Raw genomic sequence first — 21655 nt, 5'->3', positions numbered from 1 at the left:
GCATTACGTCACATTGAGCCTGAAGACTCCATATAATGACGTTTTGCATTTGTTCAGTCATCACATCCCAGATAAGAGTTATTTTCGAGGCGTTTCGGACTCCTCGCTCCGCATGCTCCCATCCCGGTTCATCGAAAGAGTGTCGATCGGGATGAAGCCTTTTGTTCCTCTTCTTGTCAGATATAGGGACGGGCCGGGGAGATGGTCAGAGGGACGACCTTTCATGATTGTGTCGTTTAAACGTCATTCGGTTCGGTGCACGCGATGAAGAGCCTCTCACCAGCTGGACCTGCAAACATCGCTTCTCCACGCACCTCGCTGTCCCCGCCCCCGCACCTCGCTGTCCCCGCCCCCGCACCTCGCTGTCCCCGCCCCCGCACCTCCTTTCCCCCCCTCCCCACCACCAACCCCACGCTTTGCTGCCCTCACTGAGTTTAGTTTATGATTCCTTGTTTATTCCGGATGACGAACCATGAGGCTGATTCTCTGCCCAGTTGTTTATCCTTCGTGACGAACTTCCAACCTTGTCACGGAATCCCTGAAACGATGTAAATGAACTTTGTGCACGAATGGTGTTCACATCTTGGTGTTTCATTTCAATGTTGATCGAAAACCATGATAATATCATGTAATATATCATACAATATATCATATAATATCATTATATATAATGTCATACAATATATCATATAATAATATTATACATAATCTATATATTATTCCCCTAAATACATTTGTTTGTAATCCAACGTCGTGGGGACTCGAACCTTGTGTGTGGTGTGTGCAAATCCCCGAGGCAGTGAGCTCGTGCTGCTCACTCACCATCGAGGTGTTATCGGTGTTCAGGTGTCCATTGTTTATTGTCATTTGTTATTCACTCTGAGTCATCATGACGTCATGTTGAAGTACTTTGGTTTTTCTAACAGATACAGATTGTAATGACTGATGCCCGAGGTGTTTCATTGCTAACACCAGTACATGATGCATGTAGTGTGTTGTTTAATGGCTCATCTTCATGACGAGGTTTTCAATCCCAGGTTGGACGAACTTGTAGGTTTCATTTTGTGTTTTGAACTCTGATCAGGAAATTACTTGCAGCCTTCAAGTGGAGGGAATCAAAGGGCAAATGTGCTCCTGGTTTATGGGAGAACAGGATTTCCTCTGCATCGTGAACAAAAGGAAATTGTATTTTACTGTTTCACTCGTCTCCTTCACAATACAAGTTCACCATTCGAAGCTGCATGGACATTTGCTTTGGTAAGAAAGATGTTTATAGTTTCAACTTTTGTTTTGATGCTGAGAGAGACTGAGACCCAGACCGGGAGAGAGACTGAGATGCAGAGACTGAGACACAGAGACTGAGGCTGAGGCTGAGAAGGAGAGAGGCTGAGAAGGAGAGAGACTGAGGCTGAGAAGGAGAGAGACTGAGGCTGAGAAGGAGAGAGGCTGAGACTGAGGCTGAGACTGAGGCTGAGAAGGAGAGAGACTGAGGCTGAGAAGGAGAGAGACTGAGGCTGAGAAGGAGAGAGGCTGAGACTGAGGCTGAGACTGAGGCTGAGAAGGAGAGAGACTGAGGCTGAGCCTAATAAGGAGAGAGACTGAGACTGTTCAAATGGAACTTTTTGTGATTTTATTATTCCGAAACCAGAATAATTTTTCATAATGTTTAACTAAAAGTTGCACAGCTGATTTGTGCCATCTGGATCCAAGGTGAGTAAAATGAATCGAAGGTCAGGGTCATTGCCTTCCAAAACATGTGAAGCACCTCTTCGGCGACAATTGGAAAATGTTTCGACCATATTTGGTGTGCACACCATTCCATCATTCACATTTTCCGAATCACCAAATTGCATTTTCCATAGCAACTCTTTTTATTTGGATTTCGCAAGTATCGTACTATTGATGTCTTTCTTATTTATTTATTCATTTATTTTACCATTTCCACATAATTAGTGAGGTCCCTGTTTTGTTTTGTCATCACATTTGTAGCAAATGTATCCACTTCGCCTAAAAGTCACAACACAACTTTTTTTTCATTTGTGAGTATTTCATCGCAGCTGCTATACAAAGCTGTGAATATAATCAACAGACTTGGTGTGAATAGCCAGGGAACAAATTTATTTTATATTCTCCTGGAATCATTTTACACTTTAATGAAGAATGGTAATTGGCTGTCTTAAGGCTATAATAACCTCCATGATGACGATTTAACCATCCAAGATTTTTTTTCTCTCTCTCTCCCTCTCTCTAATTGAAATTCGCCCGAAACAATGCGGAGAGCCACTAAATTTGAAGGGCAGCGGAGAAAACAAAGACGAGGAAAGACTAACAAAACTTTCACCGAGTCCTAAAACAAGGAAACTTCTTCACATGACGACTGTGTAGGAGGGGGGTGACTCCACCAGGCAGGAAAATTCATTTTCATAACCCCATTGGGTGTTTTTTAGGAGACACCCTCTCCGTACTGGATGGCCATTGACTCCCGAAGGGAGCTTATCCGCCCTTTGTGAGGTCTTGTTTTTATTCCTGGCAGGGCGTCAGTCACCCTCCTCGCTCGCAAAGCCAGCTATCGCAGCAAAGCCAGAGGGAAAGTCAATGATGAAGCAAAATAGTACGAGCAACACTAACCCAGACCGTCAAATAGACCGTCCATCTGTCTGTGTTATCTGTTGAAATGCCAATTGTGAGTTCAACAACAACTACAATGTTGAAAAATTCCAGCTACAGTCTCTCAAAATCTCATAGAAGTTTGAGTAAGGTTCCAGGAAGTGATTTTCGGGCACATGGAGGCCCAGCAAGATGGTACGAGGTCACACAAAGGCTTTTTACCTGCATCCTTACTATAATTCACCGACTGGTGTGTTTGTTTTTTTGTCGTGCAACTCCACGTACAGTTCTGGGCCGATTATATCCAGACTTGCTCCATAGGACCCTTTTAATGTATATGGGTGTTTTTATCTTTGTTGGTGGTCTTGGGAGGGTGGGGGAGGGGTGGGGGGGACAAATTCTTTATGTGAATGTGTATCATGTAGCGCCACCTCTAGGTGGTAGATGGTATTACAAGTCTCCCCCATTTATAGTTCAATATTCCTGTCCTCACGTTTTCCAGTACAGTGAGAAGTTTTGAAATGCAAGCAGAAAGTATGTTTTTTGCCGAGACATAGCTGTCCGTAACTTATACACTGCCCGAATAAAGGTATGCGTTCGAAGAACATGTTGCACGCTTGGAACAAGATCACGCATAGGGTGGGTACTCTGCTAGTAATAATAAAATACTGCAGTATTTGTAAATTTTGGTGGGATTGTGTATTCTCTGATAAATTTACGTTCACATTTCGTGTGGACGTGGTACATCTGCACGTTCATGATGGCCTTTCTAAAGCGACAGTCACACACTTGAGCAACTAAGAAGAATCGGCATATTTCATCATCACTTATTCTGATCAAGTAGGCCTGTAACACCGATCATAAAATGCATTTTAGGTCAATTTTCATGAATAAACTAACAACGAACAAGACTATATATGCTGAATGGGCTCAACCATTTCATAGTTGTAGCTGAATTGATCCTGATTGTAAAACGGCTTGATATTTAAAATGCTGAACTGAGAACGGTCTTTGATTAGCACCTGTATCGTATTTTAGAATGTTTTAAACATTCATGCAACCTTCACAACATCAGGAGGATGTTCAACACATTTATAAACTAGAAGAGCACTCGGTGGAGCACACACCTCCGCCATGTAATGCCTGATGCACGAGAACATATCGGGCCCAATACATTTTTGAAATATCATGCTATATAGTACTATATCGTTTTTGGCCCTATCTCTCAATGGTGAAGAATCACTTCAAAAAATTAAATAATTCTCGCATCCAGATCCTAATTCAGATCTACACCAAAATGGAATGAGTTTTTCCTCATCAAATACCCAACCTGTCCACCAGATTTCATCCGAATCCGTCCACAACCTTTTTGAGATATCGTGCTGTATGTCGTTTTTGGCCCGATCTCTCAATGATGAAGAATAACTTAAAAAATTCTCATAGTCGGATCTGAATCTGTATTTTCACCAAAATCTAATCAGTTCATCCTTGTCACACACCAAATCTTTTGACAAAATTTCATCCGGATCCATCCACAACATTTTGAGATATCCTGTACACAAACAAATATACAAGAAAAGACATCGTGCAGAGCATGCATGATATTTGCAAAATCCAAAAAATAATTGGTGGTTGAATTCAGTGACCTGGAATATAAATCCTCTTCAAATTTCAAGTCAATCGGATGAAACTTGAGGATTTTAGAAACACCACTTTAGTTGTTGACCTTGTGCCTATGTTGTCCTTTTCCATGTTGGCCTCAAAAGTAATTAGCTGGTTAAATTGAGTGGTCTTAAATATAAATCCTCTTCAAATTTCAAGTCAATCGGATGAAAATTGAGGATTTTAGAAATAACACCTTAGTTGTTGACCCTTGACCTATGTTGACCTTTTGATCCATGTTGATGTCAAAAGTAATTGTCGAGTTGAATTCAGTGACCTAAAATATAAATCCTCTTCAAATTTCAAGTCAATTGTATGAAACTTGAGGATTTTAGAAACACCACTTTAGTTGTTGACCTTGTGCCTATGTTGTCCTTTTCCATGTTGGCCTCAAAAGTAATTAGCTGGTTAAATTGAGTGGTCTTAAATATAAATCCTCTTCAAATTTCAAGTCAATCGGATGAAAATTGAGGATTTTAGAAATAACACCTTAGTTGTTGACCCTTGACCTATGTTGACCTTTTGATCCATGTTGATGTCAAAAGTAATTGTCGAGTTGAATTCAGTGACCTAAAATATAAATCCTCTTCAAATTTCAAGTCAATTGGATGAAAATTGAGGATTTTAGAAATGCTGTACCACCTTAGTTGTTGACCTTTGCCCTATGTTGGCCTTTTGGTCCATGTTGACCTCAAACAATTGTCCAGTTGAATTTAGTGACCATATATATATATATATATATATATATATATATATATATATATATATATATATATATATATATATATATATATATATATATATATATATATATATATATATATAAATCCTCTTCAAGTCAATCGGATGAAACTTGAGGATTTTAGAAATACCACCTTTGTTGTTGACCTTTGGCTTATATTGACCTTTTGACCTGAAAAACAATATGCTTCTTCCTTATGACAAACTCTTCCATGTGGTGAAGTTTTGTGAAGATCGGTTTGAAATTGTGACCTGAAGGCGACAGACAGACAGACAGAATAACAAAATCGACTCACCAATATACTTGAAAAATCCTCGATTTTGCAAATAACAAACAAACAAACAGACAGAAAGGGGTGAAAACATAACCTCCTTCACCGTCGGCGGTGGAGGTAACTAGTGAGTTCATAGAACACAATACCCCATGCTGTCGAGAGAAACAAGGACATGGGTGGGGTCTACGAGCAGCCAATTTGATTGGTCATGATGGCGTAAAATGCCCGAATATTTTGTCCAGGAACTGCTAAACAGAAAAGTTTTGAAAGTGCCAGAAAGCGATTTGTGTTCTCCAGTGTTCAAGTACATTTTATTAATTTAAATATACCAAAATAAATTTTAAAGATCATATATAAAAGGTATAATCAAAGTTGATACAGCGGCTATTTTACACCACCTTATTTAACACGTCACATCAGTTCTTTGTGCGTGTTGTTTGTGTCCTTTATGACGTCCTTAAAAACAGTAAGTTTCCTGTTTGTAATGATTTTCAGTTTTGTTTGATTGCCAAGCAGGCAAAGTAAAAATATTATCTCACTTCTCTTTGCACATGCGCGATCAGGACAAATTCAGAGCCAAAGTACTGTTAAACGGCAGGTTTGTTTTTTGATTCGTGTTCCGATTTGTGTTCACAATATCATATTAAGTTGTTCGTCAATCATAACATGATGTTTGTAGACAGACAGACAGACAGACAGACAGAAGTGAACCAATTGCTTCACCCTCCTTTTCATTTCACATATGCGAGGTAATAAGGAGAGTGATAAAAGGTGTTTTTCCAAAACAAAACCGCATCATTATTAAGCTGTAAATGAAACTTTGTGGGTTATTGATTGCCTCTAAAAGTCATGTGACAAAATTATGCCATTTGTGAATCCACAAAGTCAAGGCTGCCTCAATTAAAAATAAATAAAGAAAGAAAGAAAAAAAATCCTGGGAAATTCACAGCCCCAGACGTATGAACAATATTTATTTTTCTGTGTTTAAAAAATTATAATTCCACAAACAAGTATAAAAGTTTAATTGAATGAAGAAAATGTTTTTCTTCTTAAGCGAGCAAGAACTCAGAAATTGTACACTTGAGTAGCTTGTGCATCAAGTTTGTGCACAATTCTGTAATCACGTGACCTCCATCACATCGGTGGGATTGAAAGCATCACACTGTATCGTGGGTTTGCTCACCTCTGCGTGGTTAATGCCACTCAGAATTGATTTTCGGTGTTGCACGCCCATAACATGAAACGAAACTAAAGGATCTTGCTGGAAATAGGTAAACGATATTCTGATTTGTGCATTGGATTAAATGTGAGATCAATAAGCATTAGGGCATCGGTTTTTCACGACATGACATCAACTTGTTTCCAATTTATAAGTTTTCTATTTGTCATGTTCCAGTCGTAACTTTAAACGTTATTAAGAGCCCCCCCTCCCCCCACCGACAGTCTTCCTGAGACTGTCCATGTGCTGGGAAGTTAAGGTAGGCTCACAGCTCAGACTGATTATATTAAAGAGCCACATGAAGCTGCCGAGGTGCTTGAGCGAGTGATATTGTACAACAGCCATTTGTGTCTCTCAATGGTGAATAATTAGTCGTACACCATGAAATGATAAGTGAGTAACTCTCCAAATGGAGGACATTTGTCCTCAACATGAATGGATGTAGAACAAGCTTGCATTTGCATGTTATTTTGAATGTTTCTTGTGGTAAACCTCAAATGTAATATTCTATCTGAAGGTATGATTGTTCACACATGTTCAGGCTATTTTCAGCACAATAAATAAGATGATTCTCGGAGGAGTAAGTGAGGAGGGAGAGAAGGGATCCCCCACAGGCCGATACCATAAAGCTAACACTGCAATGGTCACATGAGTTTGCAACACATTCTTGGTTAGCTCTTTATGACATCCATGTGGTCATTATCAAGAGAGAATGGTTGACTCGGGATTAATGCGAAACAAGGCAGTCAAAACTATCATGTTGAGAAGCACTAAAGAGGCAAGATGTCGATAAAGTAGCCAAACATGGGGAGGGAAGTTCTTTTTTTTATTCAATTATTATTATTTATTGATTCACAATTTGAAATTATATGGAGAGAGGAAACGAGAGAACATTTTGATTACCGGTATATGTCTCTCGGAGCAGTAAAACAGCTATTTTTTCATTAATCTAGCGGCGTTTCCAGTGGGAAAAGAAAACAAATAACGAGTGGCCATAAAATGCTTCAATAACAAATTTCAATACTTTTTGACTGTTGACTGTGGGCGTTTCATAATGGTCTTCACTGCAGCCTGTGATGTCACAATCACGTCCTTTCGTCCTGCAATTGAACAATTTTATGTGTGATCTCTTTTTTTTTAATTTTATTTTCTCAATTTATTTTTATTTCATTGCTTAAATCATCATTTTATTTCTGGCCAAAATTGGCTTATTTGGCGTTCTGTTGTAAATTGATACGCGGAACCAATGGTTCAAATCTTGTACACGATATGTATTTGTCCATTGTCTACTAACATCCTTGTGACTTGGGTTTAAGTACATTCATGTCTTCTAATGTTTTTGTCCTGCATGCAATTTTTATGCACAAGCTTAGCCATTGTGAGCCTGAGATCGATGTACAGTGCCCTGTCTGAATAAAATTTACACTCCTGGTTGTAAATAAACTATTTTAACAAGACAGGTGCTCAGGAGAGCCCTTTCCTCTGTCAGGCTGAACAGTTTACATTTTGTATCTCACTTATAGGCAAGATCTGCATCCGTACCTAAACCAAAATCTAATCAGCTTGTTATTGTCACTGACCCAACTCATCCACCAAGTTTTGTCATCATCTTTCCAAAATTGTTTGAGATATCATCCTATATATCATTTTGGCCCGATTTCTCAATGGTGAAGAATCACTTTTTCTGTTTTTTTTTTTTTGTTTACACCATCGAGGCTCGTATGACAGCAAACACACAGAAATGCACAACAAGGGGAGCAGGAGACAAGAGGGGTGGAAAAAAACTGGGTAACGAAGACATGAGGAGATCTGTCAAAGAGAGAGGAACAGGGCAGGGTACACCAAGTAAACAAGATGGACATGACAGGGACTTTCAGGAAGGAAAGCAGAGAATTTGAAGGTGAGTTTAGGGGGGATTGGCAGGGGTAGAAAAAAATCATGGTTTTGGATGGGGGAAGATAAGAGATAGTGGTGAACAGCTGTTTTGAATACCTGGAGGGAAGAGTGGGATTGAAGAGTGTATGGGAGTTTGTTCCAAAGGTGGGGGGAAAAAAAAGAGGAATGAAAGAGTGAAGGTGAGCAGTGATTCTTGATTTTGGTAGTTTTACCAGAAGGGGGTTGCTGACAGACCTTGAGCGCTCTGCGGAAATATGAGCGGGGGGGGGGGACAGATCACAGACAGAGCAAGGGGGGCAAGGCCGGAGAGGAGATAGTAGAAGACAGAAAGACCACTGACCTGCCTGCTGTGAGAGAATGAGATGCCCAAAGACTCAGCCTCATCACTGGAGATACCAATGACCCTAAATGCCTTGGTTCCCACAGCGTGAAGCCGATAAATGTGAGAGGCAGGAACACCAGCCCAGAGAGGAGAGCAGTACTCCATCAGGCTGTGGACAAAAGCTTTGGATGTGGTCAGGAGCTCAGTTCTGACAAGAAAGGACTTTGCACGATGGAGGATTCCCAGTCGGCGACTGGCTTTCGAGGCCAGGTTGGAAATGTGCCTTTCCCAGGAAAGATCATGGCAGAGAGTGAGACCCAGAAGCTTGAAAGTAAGGACTTCTTCAATGGGATTGTTGAGAAAGTACATGGAAGGGGGGGTGGGGTTGGGGTGGTGTTTCCAGATTGAATTCACAACATCTGAATTATATGTTTGAACACTATAAAAAAATGTCAAACACGTCAAAAATGATGGTTGGAATTATTTTATTCAAGAAGACTGGAAGATTTGTTTCGTCGCAAATAAAGTGTTTTTTTAACACGACATGTACAAATGCAACACTATTTTCCTTATTTTCTGGGACATTTCAATTCGACCGTACAACCTCGTGAGCATAACACTCTGATGCCTCGGCTTAGCGTCAGGTGTGCTTCTATCTTTTTTTGTTTATTAGACATCCTACGGACGTAAATGAACACTCGTTTTACTCTGTGTGCATTACACATCATGTGCAACGAATTTCACCTCCCTGTGCCTCGTATTTATTGTTTTGTTTTTTTTAACCGTTTATGGACACCGCCCTTGAGGCTCAGTTTGTAAGTTTCTGTCTACAATTCCAATCGAAGAAACATAATTAATTATATTACTCTTTTCTGGAAAATGTTTTTCGATTTTAATTTTTTATTTTTTAATATAAATCCTAAAACATAGACCATGGTGAACACACAGTCATGTCAAAAGATTGGCATTTAAAACCCAATTCAAATCGTCCTTATGAAGGGGGACAAACAAATACACACTGTTTTGTATTGGTAAATGTCACATTAGAGGGCAAAGCATGTGAGATAGTATAGTATTAGGGTTGAAGAAGCTTCCATATGACTATGTACATCTATGGTGATAAATAATGCCTCCATCTCTGAAATTGTGACTCAAGGCCCTGTCACACCTTGACGATTTAGCCAATGTATGCCTGACGTTTGCAAAATTTGTCTAAAACGCCGGCACACGTCGAATACGTTATGGGTAAGTTTTGTATACGTTAAGAGCACATTGAAAAACACTGCCATACGTCGTAGTACACTGGCTTTCATCGTTGTACTTTGCGGTTGTCCTAAAATTTTAGCATGCTTGAAATTTTACGACGTATGCCAGCGTATGACTCACACGTTCCGCTACACTGGCCATAAGTTGTAGGCACGTTATGCGATCGTTGACACACGTCGACACGCGTAAGTTGTAAGTTACTCATAAGTCGAAGCACGTTGAGGTAATGATTAGCGTACCCGAAACCTATTTATAACCTATGAGTAACGTGTTGTAGGCACGTTACACGATCGTTGCACACACATCGGGGCATGTTATGCGATCGTTGACACGCGTTGAGGCACGTTACTTGTAAGTTACTCATAAGTTGAAACGCGTCCAGGTAATGCTTAGTGTACCCAAAACTTATTTCGAACCTATGAGTAATGTGCTTTGAACCTATGTGTAACGTACCTCCAACGCATATTGACGTATGTAGACGTATTTGATTGACGTCTTCCAGACGACCACAGAACTTGCTGAACACGTTTCTAATTTACAGCTACCGTATAATGGCGTATTGGCAGCGTTTAAAAAAACAAAACATAAAAAACAATAACTTCTGATATTTCGTCACGTGCCGTTACCTCACATCCGATTGCCTCTTCAGTTTGCTCATGTCTTATTCTTAGTTCTTCCTCTGTGAATATTTTCTGTTTGAGGATATTGTCACGTTGACGTCGAAACTTAAAAGCAAATGTCGGAATACATTTTAAAATTCGTGATGGACTAAAAAAAATAAGAATAAAAAACAACAACTTCAGATATTTCGTCAGGTGCCTTCACGGAGCCAAGGAGAAAAAAAGAAAATGTGCCTTGACGGAGAAAATAAGTTTCGGGTATGCTAAACATTACCTCGACGTGTTTCTACTTATGAGTAACTTACAAGGAACTTGTGTCTACGTGTGTCAACGATCGCATATCGTGCCTACAACTTATTCCCAGCGTAGCGGAACGTGTGAGCCATACGGCGAGTCCATCTTAAATTTTTCAGCATGCTTGAAATTTCATGACGTACTAAACGTACCACGAAATATGACAGCGTACTTCATCGTTTTTCAGCGTGCTCTTAACGTATACACAACTTACCCATACCGTATTCGACGCGTGCCAGCGTTTTAGCCACATTTTTCATAGGTCGGCATACGTTGGCGAAATCGTCATGGTGTGACTGCGATGTTGACACTTCCAATTCTCAGGCGGTTATGATTTAAATCGGCGTGCGGCAGGTTTTTAACAGGCTACGCCACGAGTTCGTCGGCGATATGTGCAGCGCGCTATGCGTAAGTTAAACTATCGTTGGGCATAGGTTGTGAATGCCGACAACAGGCTAAGCATTCGTTTGTATAAGTTATCTATAAGACAACGAAACGTTCTGTGCCCGTTACTAACACGTTATGAATATGACCAAAACTTAAAAAAAACATCAAAATTTCAGCGTACGCTAACGTTTTGCATACATTTTTATACGTTGCCATTGCTGGCTAAATCGTCAAGGTGTGACAGTGCCTTCAACATCATCTTATTACAGTGTATAAGGTGATGTGTAAGACTGCTTCAGTTGTGCTAAAGTGCTGGATTTTTTTTGTTTGTTTTATGATATTTAACACGTTGACTGCCAACTCTTATTGTATACACCACTACCATTTGCAATCCAAGTATGAATGTGCATTTACTTCATTTTCATATTTTACCCTTCTATGAGCATATCTAAGTTCATTTCTCATCCATTGATGGGGAAACCCCATTATGAGAAAACTCGCAGCAGGCAGTGGGACAAGATTTCCAATTCCGTATGCCAGGTAAGAGCTATCTGGAAGGATGATGTTTATCACTGAATCGACATTGGTATTACATCATAGCTCATGGTGGATCATGTGCTGAGACCACGTGATGTTTGTTTGTTTTCTGTCTGTGTTGTCATTTTTCTCTGAACGTTTGATGAAGATCCATTTGGCCATCTCTGAGATTCATTAGTGAATGCTGGGGAGTATTTTGGGGGAAAGTTTGAAAAAAAAAAGTTGATTTTTGGGGGGGATTAAACAAAAATCGCTCTCTCGTGTTTAAAAAAAGGAAAAAAAAAAGCCGGGAGGCGACAATGGTTCACGAGCGGTATTTGACGATGTAGATTGTTTCAGAAGTCAAGGATGAGACAACGTGATAATTTTTGACCAAGTTATAAAAATGATCAACATGATGTGGTACGGGTGACGGGTTATTCGCTGCAAAATGTCGAAAACGCGGTTTCGTTCAACAACTTTCGAAATTTGACCTTTGCATAACCTTTAAAGGTCACGAAACAATGTTGTGGACATTAAAATAAGGAAACAGGATAGGTGCTGTAGCTTATTGGAGTTAGTTCGTCGAAGAACGTCGAAAACCCGGTTTGATTCCCACAACTTTTAAAATTTGACCTTTGTGGCCTTTATAGGTCAAAGGTCAAGCATTATGACCTTTGGTGCAAAACTTCCTCTTGAACATTCCAGGAACAATATAACGTCATATAGGCTATATGGTATTTCACACTCCTCGAATTATACATACTTTGATGAAATCAGCGTAAAAACAAACTTGAAGGGGGCGCCACGAGCAAGGTGTTCGAGATAGAGCAAAATTGTTTCAAGACTTTAGGTGGGGAATGATCTCAAGATTATGCATAAAAAATATTGTCATCCTTGCTCTCAAAGTTTGGGCGGTCGTATGATTTTTATGTCAAAATTCGCAATTTTCTAAGTTTTTGACCTTGTGACCTTGACCTTGGGACGAAAATGAAAAATCGGACGACAAGTTTTAGATAATTCATTTTGCTAGTCAAATACCGAAGAACCAATTGCATTCAGTCAATTCCCTCGGAGAAGATAGATTTTTAATCCGACTCCCCCCTAAAATGGTTATTTTATGGGTGTGGCACCACCCACAATGGGCGTAGCATGCCCTCATCCAGGAAAACACTACTAGACATTGATATCGAACATGCAACCAAGTTTCATCAAGATCGGATCAAAGTCCACGGAGTTGTGCTCTGGACAGACAGACAGACACACAGACAGACAAGCCGGTACGCGGACATGGGTAGTCGACTACCCAATAGAACCTGACGCGATGGGCTCGTTCGATGGGGAATGACCTGAGGATTAAGCACAAGAAAGTTCATGATTCTAGCTTCAAGGGTTAATGCTGCATATTGTTTTTTCTTTAAAATACCCCCACATTTAGAGGTTTTTCAGCCGTTGCTAGGCAACGGAGGGGTCCATAGCAACGGTTCTTTCTCACACATAACTAGGACATACCATGAACCTACCTTTCCAGTTTCATTTATATCTGACTCATAGTCTCTGAGATATAACTTACTTCGTTTTTTATTGTTTTCGACCAGGGTTCATTCAAAGTCTATCTTCTCTGACAGTTTTCATAGTATCCGGCTGGAAATTTTTGACAATATGGCTGAATGTACTGCCCACAGTTGCTCGTGGCCCGATTTTTGATTTTCGAAAAAATATTTTTTTAATGTTTTTCAAAAATTTCAAAGTCCCGTTGCTTGGCAATGGATGGGTCCATAGCAACGGTTCTCATTTGCACACAACTAGGTCATGGTATGAACCTACCAACGAAGTTTCATCAAAATCGCCATTGTACTAATGGAGCACTGGACTGAACAGAGGGACAGACAGACAGACAGACAAACATATCGATGGAAAACGTGATAATAAGGGTAGAACAAATTTCAAAAAAATTTTATTTGGAAATTTTTTTTTTTTGCGACTAGATCGACTACCCAACAAGCCAGTAGGCGACATGGCTGCTCGCTCTCGATGGAAAGCTGGCCGACGCGACTCGCCGATATTCATGTACATGCTATCAATCAATTTAGCACAATAAATATGATTATCACAGCCCTCTTAGTTTATGCTCAGAAACCTGCCTTGTGAAATTTCAGGCATGTTTCCAAAGAGACTCTAACAAATGGCAGCCCTGGTAATACCATTTATCTATTCGCTAAAGATTTTATTTTTTTTTATATGATGCTGTAAGACATTCTCCTTGGGCACACAAATAAACAGGTCCCTCGGAGGTCCAGTTTCGGAGGTATTGATTTTTTTTTTTTTTGTACCGTCCACAATAAGTGTACGATAAAGTATTTTAGCTGTTGCTAAGCAACGGAGGTGTGAATAGCAACCATTCATTTTTGTGTACATGCCAGCCACATTGTACACATTTCACCCAAGTTTCATCAAAATCAGACTCTTTCTCTTAGAATTATTCGCAATTAACCGTTTCTGAAATGTTCGACCTGTACTCGCCCAAAACCTATCTCCTCCTACAAATATTTTTTGTTAGGTCTGCAAATTGGCATGAAGGGACCTAGATAGATTGTGCACAGAACTCTAAGCTTCGATTTTTCGATTTTTTTTTTGATTTTTTTTCGATTTTTTGACCACTTTAAAGGGCCGTTGCTATGCCGTTGCTTGGGCCCGGGGTCCCATATTCGAAAGCACACGATTCCCAGAAATATTGGTCCTACCTACCAAATTTCATTGGAATCGGTTGAGTGGTTTAGCCCCTTGGCTTGACCAAAGTTTCGTGGACAGACAGACAAATGGAAATGTCCAGAATAAGGGTGCTCTAAGAGCAGCCAACAGACAGACAAACATATCGACAGAAATACTGACAATAAGGGTAGAAAATTTTCAAAAAAAATCTCAATAGATTGACGACCCAACAGACACACAGACATAACGAATATAGTGGTCACTCTGGCTGGCACTCGTGAACCAAAAAAACTACCTAAGCCTTTGTAGGTGTCTGAAAGTTAACTCCATCCCATTCCTTAGTGTGTGTGGGGAAGTCGGGAAGGCCCAGACAAAAAAAAAAGTTTTTTTCAAAATGCCAACAGGATTAGAACAATAACGGGCAACGCTGTTTTTTTTTTGGGTTTTTTTTTTTTTTTTACCCCTGCCAGTAATTTATAAAATGTTCACACTTTTTCATCTTCCAAGGTACTGACATAAATTTCATGAGCAAACCACAACATTGATTCTAATTTTTTTTCTGATAATTTCAGATGCAAAGAATTTTTGTTGTTTTTTTAAATCAAAATGTTCTAAATCTTTTTTGATGTTTTTTTTTTACCCAAACAAAAATGGATGTTAATTAATATATTTTCAGCACTTAACAAATAGCAAAGCATGTTGGCTGATTCTTACAGTATCACCATAATAACTAGTAAGATGCTGCCACACAGCCTCATTATACAGGAGCCTTATCCCTCTCAAATATTCAGCTTCTCCCCAACACGTCCTAAGTAGGTGTAGGTACATCCTTCCTCCTCTATATCTTGGTCCCCATCATACCATTGACCTCTATCGTTTTGTTCTTCCTTGAAACTGGATATTGGAAACAAAATAAAAGCAAACTTTGTGAAATGCTTCATCTTTTAATATTTTCTCAATCAGCCTAATATCTGAACATAAGTTTAGAATCTATCAGAATTACTCAATCACTCTGAAGATGCTGCTTCTCTATTATCAATGGTCAGAGGCCTAAAAAATCTCAAACAAAAGGTCAAGACCATCTTCCTTCCTTGCTTGATGCTCAGTGTTTTGAAAGGATAGATCACTGTATGCAATGCAAGTCAGTGAATGAACGTAATGAAAAATTGTTATATAGGAATATGGGGTATTACATTTAAGTTATCATCTCGACAGGAAGTTCATAACCATTTTTGAGTCTCCTCTATCTTTCACCAAAAAAAAATAACATTACCCCTTTAACAAACGGCTTGGCCCAACTCAAGTTTATTTGAACCCTCTAGGGTTAAGCGTGTTTCGTTAACGACCAACCTGGGCCCTCATTTGTACGGTACTGCCTAGTTAATAGGCAGGGCCCAAAGAGATGACCTCAGGAGAATGCAGAATTCTGCTTAACCACTCAAAAGCACAGCATTTCTATTTTTATTATTTTTACGAGAATTTTTTTTCTTTCTCGACAAACATTTTTGTTGTTGTTGTTGTTGTTGTTGTTGTTGTTGTTGTTGTTGTTGTTGTTGACGCCTTACTCAAAACTGTAGGCCTCAGCATCTCGTAAAAATACCATGCCAATTTATTTCATAAATAGTGCACTCGATAGATAATTACTTTGGGAAAAGGCACTGGCAAGTGAAAAAAACTTGTCGGTAGGAACAATAACATGGCGCATCGCTCGCTTCCTCCCTTCTGGATAGTTTCTCACATGTTCAAGGAAGTTGCATAATCACACAGGCTCAATGCCAATGAATACTGTTGAGATTTGTATTTTCTTTATGGAAATGTATCTCTGGCTGAGCCATGCATAACTTACAACGATAAACATTGGCTGACTTGACCACAATGGAAAAGGACACGCTGTACTCCGGAGTAGTGAAATGCATTATTCCTTCCACAATGTTTTCACGCTGTTGTCAGATTACAACATGTCCTCCACTAATTTGTTTTCTTCTTTTGAAATTAATGATCGAAACTTCCAAGTTAAAAAAAAAAAATAATGCAGTGTTTGACCAATACCAGAAGTTTGCAGAGACACACCTCATCATTCCCTGGTCTGTCAAGTCAAAGGTGATATATTCAGAAATGTAAATTACTTACCATTGATTAAAAACATCAACATAATAAAACTCTCACGTACTTATTTGCCTATAACTTATAGTTGCAGTCATAACTAGAACAGCACTTGGTAGACATTCGGTCGAGCGCATACCATACCTCCGCCAGGCTGAACAGTTTACGTTTTGTATCCCACTGATAAGCCGGATCTGGATCCGGACCTGAACCAAAATCTAATCAGCTTGTTTTTGCCATCCAAACAACTCATCCACCAAGTTTTGTCATAATCCGTCCATAACCTTTTGAGATATCATGGTATGCATCGTTTTTGGCCCCATCTCTCAATGGTGACACTTTAAGAATTATGGCCGTCCTAACTCGCCGTCCTGTTAGGATCCATATCTTCACCACAATCTAATCAATTTGACCTTGTCAAACACCCAACCTGTCCACCAATTATCGTCCAACTCCATCAACAACTTTTTGAGATGTTCTGTTCACAGACAGACAGACAGACAGACAGACAGAGATGGGGGTGAAAACAAAACCTCCATCCACCGATGTTGACGGAGGTAACTAAAACGGTTGATGAACTGATTTTTCTTGTTTATTCATTCATGATGAACAAAACAGTTCATTTGACTGTGCATGGCAAACACAGCACCTTGACATATAATACTATGATTACCTGTTGTTAATACTGTGTGCATTTGTTTCAGAAAAGGACAACTGAAAACAAGCACCTGAGTGAAATTTGTTTTCCCAGTAGTTGATCAAGCCTTCTGTTTTAGCAAAAACAACCTCTTTCCTCTTTGTGAATGTGTGAATTTAATCAATTATATTTTCTATTACACACTGGTCCAGCTTCCCCCATATCCAACTGAGAGTTTCCTTTCATTCCATCACATTGGCAGGATGAGGATGGGTTGCTCTCAGCTGACAATCCAGATACATCCACAACGGCTTGATTGGATCTTTGCTTGGCCTGAAGGGGTTTTCAGTGAAGAAGTTGAACGCTTTATTTTTTTATCACTCTTGCAAACCATGATCATTTTTTTTTTCAATAGAGAAGAGGAAACGATGCATTTAATCCATCCCCCTCCCTCCTCCTCCAATTTTCCCAAAATACAGACATGAATCTGATGTGAAAAGTACTATCATCCTGATGAAGATTATCTTCTTCTTTCGGCTGCTCCCGTGAGGGGTCGCCACAATCAACAGATAGTCCAACGTGCATGTTTGAATGCAAGTTAATAGACTTGCTGTCTTTGTCATGGTGATGTATTGCCAGTAGTTTCACTTTGATAATGCAGAAAATTGAAATGATCACATTGGCTTGAGCACCCTACAGATGAACTGTATGATTTTTCCAATCGAATAATATTCATCAAGTAAGGGAGAACAACATTGGCAATTTCAAAAGGAGAACTTTGTGGGTCTATCCACAAGATAAAGATCTTTACCCACAAGAAGGTTCACTGCGAAGGTGAGTGTGCACTCAAGTTATTGTAATATAATGGACAAGATCAGACCAACTCTGAAAGGTAATTATAGGATCCAGACGAAAGCCATCAGAAGTTACCGAATGGTCAGCAGTGGGGTCCACCAATCACACTCAAATGGATGTCCATAGTTGATGATGACTGCCCAGCTTGGCTCAATTCCATTACAAGAAAAGTAAGATTGCTTTCAGGATGGGGCGTGAATGATGAGAAGGTGTTATGGCTACATGACAGCTGAAAATGCATGTTCTTCCAAAGAGTTGGAATCTAGATAAGCTACATTGTCCTTTTGATTTGAAAGTGAACCTGGCAATGCCACGCTGCAGTCGATGCCACAAGTCCCCATTATGTTCGGGAGAAGATTCATGATGTTGTCACTGCATTTTATGAGCCATAAAAACAGGAGAGATTTCTGATGTTAATGTGGTTGAAAGGCTTCAAATATATCTCTAATAGACTCTCATGAGATTGTATAGTCATCGGAATATATCCAATTAAGGTGAGTACATGTCGATGAAAAAAGCATCAAGAAATGTCATATTGGCAACACAAGTTAGTTATTTCTTTCCAACTTAAACCCCCTCCTGGTGGCTACTCTTGCCGACACTCCTCCTCTTTGCATTTCAGCACCTTGACGAGGAATTTATCAGAGTGGATGGTTATGGGTACTCTTTCCATCTAATATATGAATTGCTTTGCTTTCCTTTTGGAAATTAGTGGTATCGGGCCTGTGTAGGAACGCAGCAATCTGGTTTGCAGCTTTGATGCGAAGTCCACGGAGTGTGGGGGTTCTGCCAGTGATGTTTAATTTGGTGAAATGAGCTCAGCATGGGAGCAGCTTTGTCTCGTGTTTCTTTTACCTCAAGAACAAGCAAAGTGGCTATCTGTTAATCCTTCCTGGGTTTCTGCATCAAAAGGACTTAGCAGGCATTCTTGGAAAAGCTAATCAGCATGAGAAGCTTCTTTGGATTTCTCCGCACAGTTGAACTGCTCCCTGCAGGCAATGGCATTGTGTTGACTGGGTGTTTAACTGGGGGAAAAATGAACGCCCCTGTACGGCGAGATGTGAAATGTGTTTTCAACAAGTTGTGTTGGTTTGGTCTCTCAGTTCAGAGGTTTATTAACTCTAAAATCAGAGAATTCACGGAGCTGCGTCCTCATCGTTACTATTGTTCTGATTGTATTGTTATTTTTGTCGACGCATCCGTAATGCTATATGTTGTGTCTCTTTCACATAATCTTTATTTGTACCTCATGGACGGTTTGTAAAATGTTGTTTTGATTGCAGTGACAAACATATTTGTTTATTTATTTATTTTAACCGAAGGGGACAAAGGACAAATCGATGCAGTATACCGAATTTGCACCTGGGATCCCAGCCTCATGAGTTATGTACTAAGACGAGAATGCCAAATAGGCCAACTTTGCAGGTAATGTGCTTTCCATTCAGGTGAGAAGAAACATTCCGTTCAGGTCGTTCCTCTCCTCTGACCTTGATGATGATTGTTAAGGTTCAGTCATTGATGCTGCAGGAATCCATTTATGAGCTGAGGCAGTGCATGATCTGCTGTTCACACGTTTTGTAACACAAAAATCAGAGCATTTAATTTGCAACACTATTCCAGACTAACTGCCTTTGCAAATTAGTCATTTGGATACTTGCATTGACACAGGCATTGTTTTTATGTTGCCGGTGGCATGTGCTTGTTAAAATTCATGTGGCATTGGCTGGGATGGGGCACAATTTATGTCACTGGTGTCTGTCCGTGTGTTAACTGATTTGTGAATGTACGGACACCAGGTCCACAGGCAAATTGATCGTATGGACCAAGATCGGTGCTGCACCTACATCGGTTTCATCGATGGGTGCTGGTCGTCGATATTCGCGGCCTTCACGGCTGTGCATGTTTGGCGGGTTACCATCGACATGTTGCGTCATGGCGGCTGCATTGTCCGTTTTGCCATTTAATATCTGGCCTGGTGGCTCATCAGCACTGCTATTCTCACCAGTCATACATCCGTCACTAAGCAGCTCAAGGTGGCTGCCTCCTATGCCAGGGAGTGGGTTTTCACCCAAGCCAAGCAAACTTGCAGGAAGGTGCCGCTTGGCCTGTTTTGTGGGGACTTTGATGACCTTCGTAGGTTGCCATATGCATTACTGACGTTTTACTACTTAGGTAGGTCCTTACCAAAAGGGAAACCAGTGCAGAATGAGGGACTCGGGAAGCACAAAGCGGTCCTACTTGATCGTCGCATGACCGCCCCAGCCTTTTGTCAGATGCACAGAGGTCTGTGCACCAGTGGGCATCTCGTAATCAGATGCCAATCCAGCCACATCCATTTGCACCGACCTCAGGCTCTTGGCTGGAGAAATCCAGGGGGCAAGGTGGCCTCACTACCTTCTTGAACGAGGTTGTGATGCGAGTTGAACTGAGTGCCTCGGCGGAGTGGAATGGTGACCCACCAGAAGGTGTCTATTCGGCTGATTGACAAGCCAGTGTTCTGGCTGCCAGGATGCTTGACAAGCTTTGGAACTGGGCTTCGACGTGCGGTCTCGGGCCGAGGTAATCGTGATTCTCGAACGGGGCTGGAAAGCCCGCATTGTGACGCAATCCCCGGGAACCTTTGTCACCCTCCTGGATACTTGCCGTACCTCATTGAGGAAGGACCTGGTGCTGGCACTGCTACAGGAACTTCATCGATGTGTTATATATGTACACTACCGGTCGAAAGTTTTTGAACACCAACATTTTTCCAGTTTTTTTGTGAAATTTAAGCAGTTTAATGTTTCAATGTACTCTGACATTAAAGCAAAGAACAAATAAACAATTGCAGATAAAAAAAGAAATGGAATCGTTTTGTTGAACAAAATTTAATCTAAATTTTTGACTCATCAAAGTAGCCACTTTTTGCAGGTATAACAGCCGAACATACTCGCGGCATTCTTTCTCCAATGGAAATCAAATATTGTTCGGAAAGTTCTTCCCAACACTGTTGCAGAAGTTCCCACAAATGTGTTGCACTTGTCGATTGCTTTGCTTTCACCCTTCTGTCCAGTTCATCCAAAACCAGCTCGATGGGGTTTAAGTCTGGAGACTGTGCTGGCCATTCCATGATTTGAAGCCTACCATCTTGTTCTTTTCTTCTAAGGTAGTTCTGACATAGCCTGGAGGTATGTTTTGGGTCGTTATCTTGCTGTTGGATGAACCCCTGACCAACTAGGCGTAGACCGGAAGGTATTGCATGGCGATGCGAAATGCTGTGGTCGCCCTTTTGATTCAGGGTGCCAGTCACTCTGTGCAAGTCGCCGACTCTGGAACCAGCAAAAGAGCCCCAGATCATCACGCTTCCTCCTCCATGTTTGACAGTTGGTGTCACACACTGAGGAACCATCCTTTCATCTACTCGCTACTCGATAGTGTACAAAAACGCTGCGTGATGAACCGAAGATTTCAAATATTGATTCATCCGTCCATAAGACCTTCTACCAATTTTCAGTAGTCCACTGGCGGTGCTTCATGGCCCAGGCAAGCCTCTTTTTCTTATTT

The 21655-nt window shown here is 40.4% G+C and overlaps 1 protein-coding gene across 2 annotated transcripts in view; it reads left to right on the top strand.

Annotated features, from left to right (window-relative positions):
- The first annotated feature begins 968 nt into the window (after positions 1 to 968).
- LOC147029405 (activin receptor type-1-like) overlaps positions 969 to 21655 on the top strand; it is a 118260-nt gene continuing 97573 nt past the window's right edge. The window contains exon 1 of one of the 2 annotated variants that reach the window (XM_085872446.1): positions 969 to 1257. In XM_085872446.1, coding sequence (XP_085728572.1) covers positions 1242 to 1257 — 16 coding nt within the window. In that variant the 5' untranslated portion in view covers positions 969 to 1241. The remainder of the gene's footprint in view (positions 1258 to 21655) is intronic. The other variant, XM_085872447.1, reaches the window with a different exon arrangement.

The sequence above is a fragment of the Eptatretus burgeri genome, chromosome 3, assembly GCF_056783735.1.
Source record: "Eptatretus burgeri isolate ZD-2024b chromosome 3, Ebu_testis_v1, whole genome shotgun sequence".
NCBI lineage: Eukaryota > Metazoa > Chordata > Myxini > Myxiniformes > Myxinidae > Eptatretus > Eptatretus burgeri.
Note: the sequence above shows the minus strand (reverse complement) of the source record. Positions and strands in the feature narration are given on the sequence as shown.